General features: G+C 37.8%; 1 protein-coding gene across 1 annotated transcript in view; it reads left to right on the top strand.

The window, feature by feature from the left end:
• BBOF1 (basal body orientation factor 1) overlaps positions 1-15919 on the top strand; it is a 34489-nt gene extending 18570 nt beyond the window's left edge. Inside the window, exons 5-11 of the mRNA XM_068562367.1 lie at positions 3786-3866; positions 6441-6511; positions 7416-7560; positions 8610-9103; positions 11218-11319; positions 15416-15490; positions 15655-15919. Of these exons, the coding sequence (XP_068418468.1) occupies positions 3786-3866; positions 6441-6511; positions 7416-7560; positions 8610-9103; positions 11218-11319; positions 15416-15490; positions 15655-15784 (1098 nt within the window). The 3' untranslated portion in view covers positions 15785-15919. The remainder of the gene's footprint in view (positions 1-3785; positions 3867-6440; positions 6512-7415; positions 7561-8609; positions 9104-11217; positions 11320-15415; positions 15491-15654) is intronic.
• The last annotated feature ends 210 nt before the right edge of the window (positions 15920-16129 follow it).

Here is a 16129-nt window from a genome sequence, read left to right as displayed (position 1 = left end):
AGAACAAAACAAAACAAAAAAACCCCCAAAAAACCCCCCAAAAAACCTACAGTGAGGTATCACCTCACACCAGTCAGAATGGCCATCATCAAAAAGTCTACAAGCAATAAATGCTAGAGAGGGTGTGGAGAAAAGGGAACCCTCTTGCACTGTTGGCGGGAATGTAAATTGATACAGCCACTAGGGAGAACAGTATGGAGTTTCCTTAAAAAACTAAAAATAGACTACCATACGACCCAGCTATCCCACTACTGGGCATATACCCTGAGAAAATCATAATTCAAAAAGAGTCATGTACCACAATGTTCATTGCAGCACTATTTACAATAGCCAGGACATGGAAGCAACCTAAGTATCCATCAACAGATGAATGGATAAAGAAGATGTGGCACATATATACAATGGAATATTACTCAGCCATAAAAAGAAACGAAATTAAGTTATTTGTAGAGAGGTGGATGGACCTAGAGTCTGTCATGCAGAGTGAAGTAAGTCAGAAAGAGAAAAGCAAATACCGTATGCTAACACATATATAAGGAATCTAAAAAAAAAAAAAAAAGGTTCTGATGAACCTAGGGGCAGGACAGGGATAAAGATGCAGACACAGAGAATGGACTTGAGGACACGGGGAGGGGGAAGGGTAAGCTGGGACGAAGTGAGAGAGTAACACTGACATATATACACTACCAAATGTAAAACAGATAGCTAGTGGGAAGCAGCCGCATAGCACAGGGAGATCAGCTCAGTGCTTTGTGACCACCTAGAGGGGTGGGATAGGGAGGGTGGGAGGGAGGCTCAAGAGGAAGGGGTTATGAGGATATGGGAATATATGTATACATATAGCTGATTCACTTTGTGATACAGCAGAAACTAACACAACATTGTAAAGCAATTATACTCCAATAAAGATGTTAAAAAAAAAAAAAAGAACTAGTTGTGCATATTCTATTGCGCCTTGGTGTGATTTTTTTTTTAAAGAACAATGTTGCCACCTGGTGGAGAAATAAATTGCAGCCCTTTCAAAGAGGGGTGGTGGGCCGGGAAAACTTAAAATTCAAAGGCAAAAGATACTGGCTAATGGGAAAAAATAAGATGGTTCCGTGGAATCCCAAATATGGAAGAATTAAGGCAGGTGTGGGGCCCATGAATTTTAAAAAAGGGAGGAAAATTAATTATACTGTGCCTATAGGATTCATTATACAAATTTAAAAGAGGCCAATTAAGTTTAGCTTATCAAAAGGTATTCAAAGCATAAATTTAAAGAAAAAATTATTTCCATTACGTGATTAACAAAAGGAGCATACATTGGTAGGTTGCAATTAATATTTTTAAAATAATTTTTTTTAGTCTTTCTTCTTTTGACAAAGTGATAATACCCATTTCAGCAAATTTAGCTGATAAAAGAAAATGAAAAACCCTCCCCTCACAACTACATAACTTAAAGATAACCATTGTTAATATTTTGGTATATTGTCTTTACTTTTTCCACCTCTGCTATGTATAAGTATATATATATATATATATATATATATATATATTTTTTTTTTTTTTTTTTAACAAGATCTAGTAGCAGCAGGTCTCTTTTTTTTTTTTAAGTTTAATTTTTTAAATTTATTTATGGCTGTGTTGGGTCTTCGTTTCTGTGCGAGGGCTTTCTCTAGTTGTGGCAAGTGGGGGCCACTCCTCATCGCGGTGCGCGGGCCTCTCATTGTCGCGGCCTCTCTTGTTGTGGAGCACAGGCTCCAGACGCGCAGGCTCAGTAATTGTGGCTCACGGTCCTAGTTGCTCCGCGGCACGTGGGATCCTCCCAGACCAGGACTCGAACCCGTGTCCCCTGCACTGGCAGGCAGATTCTCAACCACTGCGCCACCAGGGAAGCCCCTGTATAAGTATATTTTAAAGTATCTACAATATATGCTATTTTTACAAAAATGAGGTTATGATGTACAAATTGTTTGTTAACCTGATTTTTTGACTTTACATATTGTGAACATTTTTCAATGCCATTATGTATTTTTCTATAAAACCCTTTGACTAGATGCATGGAATTTCACTGGGTAGATATATCATGATTTACTAGTCGGTCCCTTGTTGTTGGACATTTGGACTTTTTTCTAATTTTTCACTATTATAAACTGAGGAACATCTAAGTAACAAAGTATTTTTCTATATTTTTAATTAGTTTTTAGGATAACTTCTTAGAAGTTATAGTGAAATTTATAGGTTAAATTAGAACGTGAACTTTTAAGGTTTTTCATATATATTGCCTAATTATCTTTCAAAAGATTTATTTATTAATTTATAGATTTTTGGGGAGCCCAATGGCAATTGAAAGGTCCACCCCCCCATCCCACTGGGATGGTAGACATTACCACAAACTTATATATTGACATTAATTTTGAAGTCTTTGACAATATGAGGCCATTTTTTAAAAATTGTATAAAAAATACAGGAAGAGGGCTTCCCTGGTGGCGCAGTGGTTGAGAATCTGCCTGCCAATGCAGGGGACACAGGTTCGAGCCCTGGTCTGGGAAGATCCCACATGCCGCAGAGCAGCTAGGCCCGTGAGCCACAATTACTGAGCCTGCGCATCTGGAGCCTGTGCTCTGCAACAAGAGAGGCCGCGACAGTGAGAGGCCCGCGCACCGCGATGAAGAGTGGCCCCCACTTGCCACAACTAGAGAAAGCCCTCGCACAGAAACGAAGACCCAACACAGCCATAAATAAATAAATAAATAAATAAAAATTAAAAAAAAAAATACAGGAAGAAAGAAGAACATCTGAAATCATATGATATGGATCAAATGGAGATTTAATGCTGTTAGGAGAGAGATCACAGTAAGGAAAATTGTGAAGTATAAGAGAGGACAATGTTAGACATAAAATAACTAACCTCTGTATTAAATGGTTACTATTCTAAATATTTTATGTGTATTATTTGTTATTTAATCTTTGTCACACCTCTCTGAGAATAGCTACTATTATTATCCTTTTTTTACCCTTAGAGAAGATGAGTGATTTGTCCAAACAGCTGGTAAGAGAGGTAACAGCTGATCTCTGGTCTGTGTGATGGAAAGCTCTTCTCTACTGCCTTTTCTTGTGGCATGAATATTAGATTGAGTGTGCCAATTTCAGTCTGATTGGCTCTTGCCAGTATATATAGCCTTCAGGATCATAGCTTTAAGTTAGCTCAATTCTCTTTGCCTGGAAGAATTTTATGTCCTTTTTATTCTATGTAGTTTTAGAGGATAGAAGGATGTGTCTATGGGAATCACAGGGAGATACTTTTTAGATTGATACTAGGAAGAATTTTCTAAAAATGGGAACTCTTAAAAGGGCAGCCAAGTGAATTAATAGGATTTGATTAGTGATACTTCTGTCTCTAGATATTTTTCTCATAGAAGAGATTCCTATATTAAGTGGGAGGTTTGTATAGTCTGACTCCTAAGATTCCTGGTAATTCTAAAATATGATTCTGTGAGTCCACACATTTAAAATGAAGATATTTGGGGGGGGGAAATGTGTATGATAATAACTTATCTGAATGTTCTGAAAACTGTTATTCATGAAAAGCTTTTTAGAAACTCAATACTGATCTTGTAAATCTATAGACGATTATTAGAAGTATGGTACTCAGAGGGAGGGCATGGAGTTCTTCTGTGTGTTCAGGATTAAGAGGTAATGTATAACAGAAAATATTTCTTGACTGCGAATTTTCTACGAATATGCCCCAATCCACCCCATTTCCTACTGACCATTCTTTTTTTTCGTTATTTTAATTTTAGCTGAAGGAGGACTTAAGGAACACAGAGCAGAAACATCAGGAGACTCTTAGGAGATTGGAAGGCAGGTTTTTGGAAGAAAAGGTACAGCATATTTGCATTAATAAATAAATATTTTGTGTACTAGAACGACGTAAGTATATTTATATGTATTCTGAGACATCAGCTTTTCATTTGGTATCTTATTAGAAGATTATCTTTTCCCCCCCTCTTAGTTAGAGATTCTTGAAATCCTCGAGAGATTGTCATCTGACCAAGGCTTCAGGACACATCCCCCCGCCCCAGCTTGGTGTCTCCTGGTGGAACTAAAGCTCCATGTACCACTTTTTGTAGGGGAGATGGGATTAGAGAGGTTGCTCTGATACACGTGAGGGTCTTCCCTTAGTCAAGACAACTAAGGATGTTAATAAAAGGGGCTCAGGACTTCCCTGGTGGTGCAGTGGTGTAGAATCCGCCTACCAGTGCAGGGGACACGGGTTCGAACCCTGGTCCAGGAAGATCCCACATGCCGCGGAGCAACTAAGCCCATGCACCACAACTACTGAGCCTGCGCTCTAAAGCCCACGAGCCACAATTACTGAAGCCCGTGTGCCTTGAGCCCGTGCTCCGCAACAAGAGAAGCCACCGCAGTGAGAAGCCCGCGCACCACAACAAAGAGTGGCCCCCGTGTGCGCAGCAACGAAGACCCAAAGCAGCCATAAATAAATAAATAAATAAATAAATAAATAAAAAGGGGGCTCAAAAATGTTCCTTAGCACATCACAAACTTCCACATTTCTCTGTGCTTCTAAAGTTAATTCTCAGAGTCCCCCTGGTTTATCTTTAATTCTTTCAATTTTTTCTTTAAATTTTCATCCTTAGGAAAGAAATGAATAAATTTTTTCACGAATTGGTGGGAATGTAGGGAAGTGAGGGTGAGGCAAATAAGTACTCATATCAGGTTTATATAAAAGGATTTGCTTTCAAAAGTGGCTCTAGGTTTCCAGTTTGTGTATTGAATAACCTGTCAGGCTTTCCCTCTCAGGCACTTCCTGGCACTGCTAGGAGTGGAAGTGCTCAGGAACGGGCTGCTCTCAGCTGCCTCTTTCCTCACTCCACCCTGCACTGGATCTCTCTCCTACTTGGTGTAACATTCCACAAACAAATGTTAGAAGTGCTTGGTCAGTTTACAGATTACTTGAATGACAGTGCTTATATAAATGGGATTTTTATGTCTAGAAGTAGGTGGCTGCTGGCCTTTCCCTCATAATTGCAAGATGGTTAATGCAGCTCTGAGAGTCATCTCTTTTAGGGCGGGAAGAAGGGAGGCTCCATCTGTATCTGTCCCTTTTATCTGGAAACCATAAAACTTTCCCCAGAAGCTCCTAGCAGATTTCTTCTTACATCTCTCTGATTGTCCAGAATCATGTTATAATGGACGCCAGGAAAAAAGGGTGTTTTGTTTCTCCAGCCACTGGTGGAAGCTGGGAAGGAAAAAGGAAGATGGGAATGAGTGTTGGGTTGTCCAGCCACAGCAGTGTCTGCCTTACCATGTGAGGTACAGACTTGATGGTTAGATACAAACTCCTATACTGGTTTGAGCCCCGGTGCTGCTGGTCCATGGCAATGGGCTTTCTAGTAAGCCCTGTTCATTCATCTCATACCTCAGCATGTTCCACCTGATCATATAAAGGACTTCCCTCAGGTTATTAGTATTTTGTTGTGTTTTCCCATTTAATCCTTTCTGTTCCTTGAACCACCAAACCCTTCCCCACCTGCATATTTTTGTACTTGCTATTCTCTCTTCCTGAAATGTTCTTATCGCAGTTCTGGCTTATTCTCATTCTTCAGAGCTCAAATGTCATCTCCTCAAAGAGATAATCCCTAAACCCAATCTAAAATTACCCCCCTCAGTTACTATCTGTTTCGTTACCCCATTTATTTCGTTTATAGCATTTATCACAGTCTATTAATTCTCTTATTTGTTTACTTGCTGGGAGGCTGTAAAGCATCAAATTGCCTGCATATGAATCCCTGCGTTGCCATTTACTAGCTGTATGATTTTGGACAAGTCACTAACTTTTCTCTCAGTTTCCTCAGTCCTTGTCTTTGGGGACAATAATAGTACCTAATTCATAGGTATCTAATTACATTGTTGTGAGAAGTAAATAATACATGTGTAGAACCATGCCTGGCACATAGTAAATGCTCAATGCATTTTAATTATTATTACTGTTTGGATCTCATCCTAGAATATAAGCTCCATGAGAACAGGAACCTTATCTGTTATGTTCACCACAGCATCTCTAGTATCTTAAAAAATCTGGTACACTATTAGTACTCAATAGGAATTTGTTGAATGAATGAATAAATGATTCTCATCACATTGTATTTAACAGAAATTTCTCCCAGCTCTGCTTTCCAGGTCTGATGTGGAATTTTTTTCTATTTATATGTCATTTTGCTTTTTTAATGGTGAAATTGGGAAGTACCCTAAAGTGTCTGTGTTCACACTATCCTCTTTGCTGGCTCCTCCACTGATACTTGGAGTACTTCATGTCAGGTCATGTGGACAGGAGCATTTTATTTGACATTATAAAATAAATACTTAACTTTTTATGTGTAGAATTTGTTGTTAGAAATATAACTGTATTAAAACAGCCTATTTTCTTTTTTTAGCACCGACTAGAAAAAGAGGCTGAGAAGAAGATAATAATGCTGGCAGACAGAGCCCACCATGAAGCTGTTGTGTAGGAGATCGCTGCCTCTTTTTTCTTTCTAATAGCCTCTCTTACCTCTTTGCTAGTCTTTTTGGTTCTTATCATGTTTTCTACCCCCTTCTCTCCTGGTTTGCTTTCTTCAAATTTTCTGGTTTACTTTCCATCACTGTTTCTTTCTCTCTGTATTCCCACCCCTTTTCCATCCACCCTTTTTGTAGCAGCATAGTGTGGAGAAAAGAACCTGGGCTTTGAAGTTACACTTTGGTTCTCAACATGTATACTGACTGTAAGAAGATTTCTTAACTTTTTTGAAATTAAATTTCTTCATCTAAAAATGGGGTCAATAATGGCAACTGTGCACGGTTGTCATGAGGTATGTTAGTGAAAGTTAACACTAAACTGCACTATGTTAATAAACTAAGTCTCAATGGTTTATTTCTAATCTAGTGTGGGTCTGACAGCTCTACTCCAGGGGTGATTCAGGAACCTGGGCTGCTTCCATCTTGTTCTTCATGTCCAGTCACATGTACAAAGAACATGGGAAACTCATACCTGCCCTTAATTGCCTTGGACTGGAAGTAACACGTCCCTTTTTACTTTCCTGTTGGTGAGAACTTAGTTCTCAAGATCCCCACCTAACTATTGAGTACCCACCATAAGGTAAATAAGTGCTGGTCATTATTATTTTTTTAAATTATTGAATATTATTATTTTTTGGTTGCCCTGTGCAGTTTGCGGGATCTTAGTTCCCTGACCAGGGATTGAACCCGGGCGGGCCATGTCAGTGAAATTGCCAAGTCCTAACCACTGGACTGCCAGGGAATTCCAGATGATCATTATTATTAATGTTAGGGGATAAAGCAGTCATTGTTCTAGTTTGGTAATATTTAAAACTTAGGTCTGTGTTTTGGGATCTTATATCTATCTATTTCAGGCAATTGAACAATGCTGGAAGAGCTGTTTTTAAAGAGAATGTTTATCTCCAGAAAGCTCTCGCATACCACCTGAAGGAAGCTGATGCTCTACAAAAAAACTCTCAGAAGTTGCAAGAGACTCAGACTTCCCTTTTACAGCAAAAGGTTCATTTAGATTTTGTTTCCTTTTTTTGTAAAGATTGGGTTGGTGAATACTAAGAATTGAATATAGTAGTGATACATAAGGACAATAGGACAATTTTTCTTCTGTCTGGATGGTGTGTTTTTCTTATCTGAAAAGTTAATTACTGAATGACTTATAAGAAACTTTAGACTTGGCTTTATAAAGAATACATCCGAAACATAAATATAACTCCTGTCCTCTACTACCTTAGTATTCATTTTACTTTGCTTAGAGTTGGTCCCTGAATCACTTAGGAATAAGTCCTCAGCTGTGACAACAATGGTTTCCCCATATAAGGTGTATTCTCTCCCTAAAGGAAGTCTGGAGGTAAGCAATCCAGAGCTGGAATGGTAGTGCCACAAATTCGGCAGACACTCGGGCTCCTCAACTTTGTTCTGCAACATATGGCTTATCTCCTCAGAGTCACCTCATGGTCCCCAGCAGCTGCTGGAGCTCTAACAACAGGGAGGAAGAAGGACAAGAAGGAAAACAGCATGCCCCTCCCTTTAGAGCTCTTCCTGGAAGTCCTATACAAATTTCTACTCGCAGCTCTTCCATCAGAGCTTAGTCACGTGGCTTTGCTGAACACAAGGGAAACTGGGAATTTTCAGCTGGGCTTACTACCTTTCTGAATAAAATTGGGGTTTTATTATGAAGGAGGAAATGGAAAATGGACACTAGGATAGGCAACTAGCAGACTGCCACAGTTTGCAGTATATAGTTGTTAAATTACTGTTTTACTGTACAGTCTTACTGATTTTGGAAATTTTTTTGATAATATAAAATATTGAACTTTTTATAATTTTAGAGGAAGGAAAGTTTCTTAATTAGCAAAATTTGTGGCCTTCCTAAGTCCAGACAGGGACTCTTGATGTTTCTTACTCTTTATGCACAGAATACCAAAATATCACCATTGCAACCTGGCCTCAAACTCAAATCTCATGAAGTAATGGATATTAGTGAGGAACTTTTAAGTTCTGAAATTAATTAAAAAAAAAAATCTCTCACCTCTCTCATCTTTCTGTTTTAGGAGATCAATGATCTGTTGGTTAAGGAAAAGATAATGCAGCTTACCCAGCAGAGATTACAAATCCAAACTCTTCAGAAGAAGGTAGTAAGCTTGGAGACTGCCCTGAGTTGTATGACCAAAGAGTTTGAGACTGAAGTTTTAAAACTGCAGCAGCAGGCAATGGTAGAGAACCAAGCGGGTCAGAGTGAAAATTTCAAGCTGCAGCATCTTCTTCAGATGAAGGACAAGGAAATGAATCGAGTAAAGAAGCTGGCCAAGAACATACTAGATGAAAGAACAGAAGTGGAAAGATTCTTTTTAGATGCTCTACACCAAGTAAAGCAACAGATCCTATTTAGCAGAAAGCATTATAAACAGGTAGCACAAGCTGCTTTCAATTTTAAAATGAGAGAGGCATGTGCAGGAAGGACAGAATATCCCAAAATCCGAACATTTGATGGCAGAGAGCACAGCACCAATAGTGTGAATCAGGATCTTATGGAGGCCGATAAATGGTACTAATAACGCTTTAATATTTTGCCTTCGTACTGCTCTTCTTGTGCCCTTTACAGAAATAAAAACCCTGAAAAGTTCAGTTTGGTAATATCTAAGTATTGACTAGATTACTCAGTAAGTTACTTGAGGAGAGGAACTGTCTTACTCATCTTTGTAACCCCTATGCTTAGCATACTGTGTGGGGCTTAGTAGGTATTCTTAGTAGATGTCCCCCCTTTCTTGTGTGACAGAGACTTGTTAAAGGGATTATTTGTTCCATTTTGAATGTCATTGTAATATCTTTTAACATGTTCCTTTATTTTGTTTCCTATAAATTTGTTATAAAGGTTTGATTAGATTCAGGTTAAATATTTTTGATAAACATAGTTTTCACAAATATTTTGTAATGTTCCCTTTACTATTCTGAGATGAAATTCATAGGTAATAATATCTAATCAAACCTATAATTTAAAAAATCAATATAACAATTCTTTGCAGCAACTCTTTGTTGTACAGAACTGTCCTATGAATTGGAGGACACCCGGTAGTGCCCCCTCCATCATTGTATTAACCAAAAGTCCCCACAAGGCTTTAAAATACACTAGAGATCTACTGCCACCATGATAAAGGTGGTAGAATGATTGAGACATTTGTAGACTATATACAATGGTTGTTTCCTGTTAGCATTTTAATCTGTTTGAATACTTTTCTTCCTATAAACGATGGATTAAATTATAGTGCATTTTAAAGATTATTCTGAAAAAATTGTTTTATATCCCAACATGATTAGATTCTTCAAAGGCCTTAAGAAACTTAAAATGACTCCCTACTACTATGACTTAACATCTTATTGAGAGGGCTTCCAACTGTGTTTTCTGTTTTAAATTATTTTTTAATAGGCTAATATGTAGGTTCTTTTAAATTGTATAGCTGTTGGGAAGGTTGGACATGGCCAGTGACTCTTCTTCAAAAATGTCCAGACTATAGTTTTTTTACCTTCTTGCCATATTCAGAAGTCTGTTAATAACACTATTACTATTATTCTATTATAATAATAGTTATTATAATAACTATTACCAAGAGAGTCACTTTATTTTTTTATTTAATAAGTCAAGCAAGTTGAGTCCCCACCATACATAAGGCAGTTTCTTTTACATTTTTTAAATCTACTGTATATTAAGTGGTGTATAAGTTTTCAGAGGAAGGTGCATAAAATGATTCTTCACATTGTTGTTGCAGAAACTGGACACTTCCCTATTCTGCCTCATGAGCAACTTATCACTTTAATCCTAGTGTTCAATAGGATTTCTGCCAGGAAGGCAGAAATTGTAGTTAAAATATTACATTATCTGCTTAAGAGGCAGATTGGGGAAGGACAATTAAAGTATATGGTGATTATAAGGCAAAACCTAAACTTAAAACTAACCCAACTGACGTACATGAAAAAATATTTCTTACATTATACATCAATACTCTATCTACATGTCAGCCAACTTTTGTAAATAGCAAGTAGACTATGAATCCTTTGGAAAAGTTATGGTATAGATAAATACCTTCCTGGAAGGCTTAGCTGCCTCTTAAGCAGATAATGATACATACAAAGACAAAAGGTACAAGAAAAGAACAGTTGTTTGATGAAATTATTTGGAGGTAAGAAATAGACTAGATAAGTTACATGTTATTTTATATATTTACCTCTTATCACTCTATTTTCATAGCAAAATATCTAATACTAAAGACTTGCTAAAAAGGAATTATCAATAATTTCACCAAACAACTGTTTTTTTCTTGTACCTTTTGTCTTTGTGTTATCTGGATACATAATATTGCATTACAACTTTCTTTTTTGCTTATTTGCTTAATGTTTGAGCACAGATTTTTTTCATGTTGTTATAGTTTTTCTTCAGTTTAATGACTACATAACACTTCAAATTGGCTACCATGTTAATGTGCTTTTCAAATTTATGATTTTGTAATGGACATTGTTTGCTTTGTAGTCATTCCATTTGGAAACCTCATAATATTCAGTTATGATTTAGAAATTTTCTCATGTTTACATTTTTTATATTTTTTAAAAAGAAGAGATGCTTACTTTGACCATTTTTTTTTCATTTTTTTCTTTGAAATTCTTTAGGACAGATATTCAAGGAAATATGGACATTGGAGATTTGACCTGGGAGCAGAAAGAGAAAGTCTTGAGGTTGCTCTTTGCAAAAATGAATGGCTTTGTTCCTAGGTAACTCCCTATTTCAGTAGTGAAATACCAATTTGCTATCAAACCTAGAGGCCATATAGGAAAAGTGAACATATTCTTACTTAGAATTAAGGGAATGGGAAAGGACCAGAAAATATCAATATAAAAGGGTCATACTGCTTAGCTACTGCAACTCCCAGAGATAAAGAATGGGAGAGGTGCAAGTGAGCACAAAAATGAAAGAGGTATTAGAGTTAAAGGGGAAAGAAAATCGATTAATCTTAGGTGTTTAAGGTAATGCTTCCTGAGAAGGTATAACATTGTTCAGCTGAATGAGTGGTAATGAAAGAGAAGCATAACAATTGTTAAGATTTTATTGGTCTGCAAAGATAAGTAAATTATTTTAAAGCTGATTATTAATCAAGGGGATCTCTAATACCAAGAAGAAGACCTGGAAAGGAAAACAGAAATCCACAGGTACTCCAAATAATTATTTTTAATGATTAGTTTCACTCTCTTTCTTCATTATGTTTTATCAGTGACTATAACCCTGGTTATAGTCACTTTATAGTAACTATAAAGTGGCTAAAATAAATCAACCACTTACTGATTGCTTGTTAAATGCTTGGCACCATTGTATTGTGGGGATTCAAAAGAATCAAGGGACATTGCCTTTGATCTCAAAGAGCTTACAATTTGGTTGCCCAAACAAAACCAAGCATAACAAGGAAAAAAATTAGGTGGGACAATAAAGTAAAGATGGAATTCAGACAATATGTCAGTGGGCTAGAGTAGTCAGGGAAGATTGAAAGAGGGTGACTCTGTGGGGTGCCTTGTAGGATAGTGGTAGAGCAGGGAGGGCACATCAGGCAAGGGGTAGACAGCCTAAGTAAAAGCCCAGAGTTAGGAATGGGTGTAGGGTATTTAGGCAACATTGAGGAGAAACTGCCTGTCTTGAGGAAATTTGGTGATGCTAGAGAGTAATTACTAATTAGAAATAAGGTTTAACCTATAGACTGAATTATGATGAGCCTTAAAAACCATGCAGAAAATCCTGAACTTTTGTAGATTCTAGAGTAATGTAACAGTTTTCTTCTCTGCCTTGAAGGAATACAAAGAGCTAGAAGCCAGACTCATACTCTCTCACTGGAAGGGTTCACAGGTCATTGTTCTCAGAGCTGACCTTAACCTAACACAGTGACATGTATGATGGATTGGAGGACAGAAATAGAGTTGGGACCAACAGAAGCTGCTGCACTGCTCTGGGCACGCAGCGGTGAGGGGTTTAGGCAAGAGTGAGGGCAGTCGGAATAAAGGGGAGAAACTGAGAGACATTAAGGAAGGAGAAACAGGACTTGGTGATAAAGGACAAAAGGAATAAAGAAAAGATGGAGTAAATGTTTAAGATTTTTAGCTTAAGAAATGAAGGAATGGTGGTATGAAAGGCAAATGAAAAATCTGGAAAGCCAGTGTGAGGGAAATGTTTAAATTTTATTTAATCCATCCATTAATTCATTTAACATATACATATTGAGTGCCAACTATTTACTGAGGATATAGTGTTGAGCAAATAAAGACATCATGCTTGATTTCAGGGGGTTTTTGGTCTACATGGAAGAAAAACATTGTTCAAATCATCACACAAATAAAAAATACAACTATGACATAAGTTCAAAGGAGTGGTATACAGTGGTAAGAAAGCCTAGATTAGGGGAATCTGACCTAATTGAGGAGATCAGGAAAGTCTCTGAGGAAGCAGAAGCTTGAGCTGATCTCTAAAGGTAAGTAGGAACAAAAGGGGGTGGAAAAAACATTCTAGACAGAAGAAATACAAGTAGTATTTTCAGTGCTGGAGATGTGGCAACATATTGGAGTGAAAACCACTTAAGGCATTTGCAAAGAGTGACTGGAGTACACATGAGAGTTTAGGAAGGGAGATTTGAGCATGTTTAGTGAAAATTGGTATTTGAGTTTAGGAAAGTGGATGAAGATACAGGAATAAAGGGGCTGAGACTAGAACCTTTAGGAATAACCACAATTAAAATAAACAGGAGAATAAAAAAAGAGTACAACCAAAAGAGAAGAGTTTAAAGAATTATAGGCTGAATGGAAGATGAAGGATTTTGAAATGGCTTTTGTGTCTCTGGTAGACTTTCAAAGAGTTTAATTGAAGAGGTAGGGGTAGAATCCAGACTGTAGGCACTGACTGTCTGTCTCATTGTGAGTTGATATTTCTGTACCCCAGGAAATACAGCCAGAGTACCAGGCCTCAAGTTCCACACTGTATTGTTTTCAACACTTGGAGAAACAAAGGAATTTGGGTGAAATCTTTCACACCAAATCAGTGAACTTGAACTGGCCACAATGGGATGATGTCTAAGCCTGTTGGATGAAAAAAAGATAAGATAGGAATACGATGATGAAATGTTGAGATGAAATGAGAAAGCTCAAACCAGCGGGGGAGGAATTAGATGATAAAAGGTCTTCCAAGGCAAGTGGAGTAATTAGGAAGTTGGTAAGAGTTCACAGTTGGTTGTATATGATTTTGAATCCAACGGTACAATATTTTTCTTTGTGATTGAACTAACTCAAAGGAGTATAACCAATAAACTGCACTCTTTAGTGCATCAACAATCACTCTGGCTATATCTCAGGCACTAGTAGTATTTAAGGTACATTTTTTTCATGCATTATTTTTGGACTATTTAATATAGCCAGATTTTGAATGGGGTTATGCTGCTTTCATATGCACCTAATTGAGGACAAGTTTTAGGAGTGGGGTATGTCTTTATCTGCTGGCAAATCAACCTACTATACTTTTTGTAACTCTGTTAATCTCACTTTCAAATTAGAATATTGAATGGATGATGTTGATTTCCTGGTTTTGTATTTTTTTTGGATTGAAAGCAGATTTATTCAGGGTGATACACACTCAATAGACAGAATGTGAGCCATCTTAGAGGGCAAGAGGGCCTATTTTTCCATTCTTAAACTAGAGTTTCCAAAGTATAAGAAAAAATTTTCATACTGGGTCTATCTAAATTGGTAACTTTCCTGTGTTTTGAGATTCTTTTTGTGGGAAGGGAATTTTTTGGCCTTGCTTTTGGTCAGTACTCTGGTTCAACCTTGCCCATCACCATTAATAGCTGTTTATTATTATTATTATTATTTTTTTTTTTTTGGCTGCATTGGGTCTTTGTTGCTGTGCGTGGGCTTTCTCTAGTTGTGGCAAGCAGAGGCTACTCTTCGTTGCGGTGTGCAGGCCTCTCATTGTGGTGGCTTCTCTTGTTGTGGAGCACAGGCTCTAGGCACGTGGGCTTCAGTAGTTGTGGCACGTGGGCTCAGTAGCTGTGGCACACGGGCTTAGTTGCTCTGTGGCACATGGGATCTTCCTGGACCAGGGCTCGAACCCGTGTCCCCTGCATTGGCAGGCTGATTCTTAACCACTGTGCCACCAGGGAAGCCCTTAATAGCTATTTTATGAGTATCATCATGATTATATTCATAAATATTTCCATTTCTTAAGTTCAACATGTCTCAAGTTTAAGAGAATGTAAGTTTAAATTAACTTGCCTTATACTGCCTCTATGTGTGTATGAAAGCTCATTTTTGAAAATAAGAAGCCCATCCAACTGAAGCATTTCCCTTTAGCAGTTTTATATTTATTTATTTATTTTTTAAATTTCTATTTACTTATTTATTTTTGGCTGTGTTGGGTCTTCATTGCTGCGTGCTGGCTTTCTCTAGCTGTGGTGAGCGGGGGCTACTCTTCGTTGTGGTGCACGGGCTTCTCCTTGCAGTGACTTCTCTTGTTGCGGAGCACGGGCTCTAGGAGCACGGGCTTCAGTAGTTGCGACATGTGGGCTCAGTAGTTGTGGCACGCGGGCTCTAGAGCGCAGGCTCAGTAGTGTGGCCACGGGCTTAGTTGCTCCGCGGCATGTGGGATCTTCCTGGAGCAGGGATCGAACCTGTGTTCCCTACATTGGCAGGTGGATTCTTATCCACTGCGCCCACCAGGGAAGTCCTATATTTATTTATTTCTTCTTCTTATTATTTTTTCCTTTATCAGTTTTAAAGTGTAGTTGAAATACAGGGCATGTGGAGACACTGCCTCATTGTTAACTTATACCCACTACAGGAAATACAGCCAGAGTTCTAGACCTCCAGTTCCAGACTATATTGGTCCTGATGATGAAACAACAAAGGAGTTTGGGTAAGCTCTCTTGACAAAGCAATGAACATGAGCCTGATCACAATGGTGGTTGTAGACATCTTATACATACTAGAATTGAGTGAGAATAACATAACAAGTATATTGTTCTGAACCAAGTTCCATGTGTGTGGTTGTTGACAAGTCTTACTTTGTCATTATTGTAGGGATGAAAGTAAGCTTCAAGATCAAACCTTCATCACCCAGCAAGTGCCAATCTTAGACTCTACTGGTGAACTGGTGATACCCAATATTCAGAAAGGATCACAAGAATCTGACATAGTAAGGAGTCTGTAATCTAACCAAACAATATACATAATTGTTCCCCTTCCTCATGCACCTTCTTCTAAGTCACAGTTCTTTTCTCTACTAATCAGGAGCTCTCAGGGATCAGTGAAATGAGTAATAACATTAGTGTGAGATTGTTGACATTTTAATAAACAATATCCACACTAAGGAAGGTATATATTTAATGCAAATGCATATTTGTGCCTCTTTTAGTGTGGAAAACCTATAAATTGCCTTTTGAAATATATAGCCCAGTTAAAATATGTAGTATCCTTTATGTAAGAATAAACATAGTGACCATGTAACTCTTGGCTTTGGACAGAGGTGGGAAGTCTGGGTCACTATAAGCTAGCA

Source organism: Eschrichtius robustus, chromosome 1, assembly GCF_028021215.1.
Source record: "Eschrichtius robustus isolate mEscRob2 chromosome 1, mEscRob2.pri, whole genome shotgun sequence".
In the NCBI taxonomy this organism is placed as follows: domain Eukaryota; kingdom Metazoa; phylum Chordata; class Mammalia; order Artiodactyla; family Eschrichtiidae; genus Eschrichtius; species Eschrichtius robustus.
This window is presented reverse-complemented; position numbering and strand designations above follow the sequence as displayed.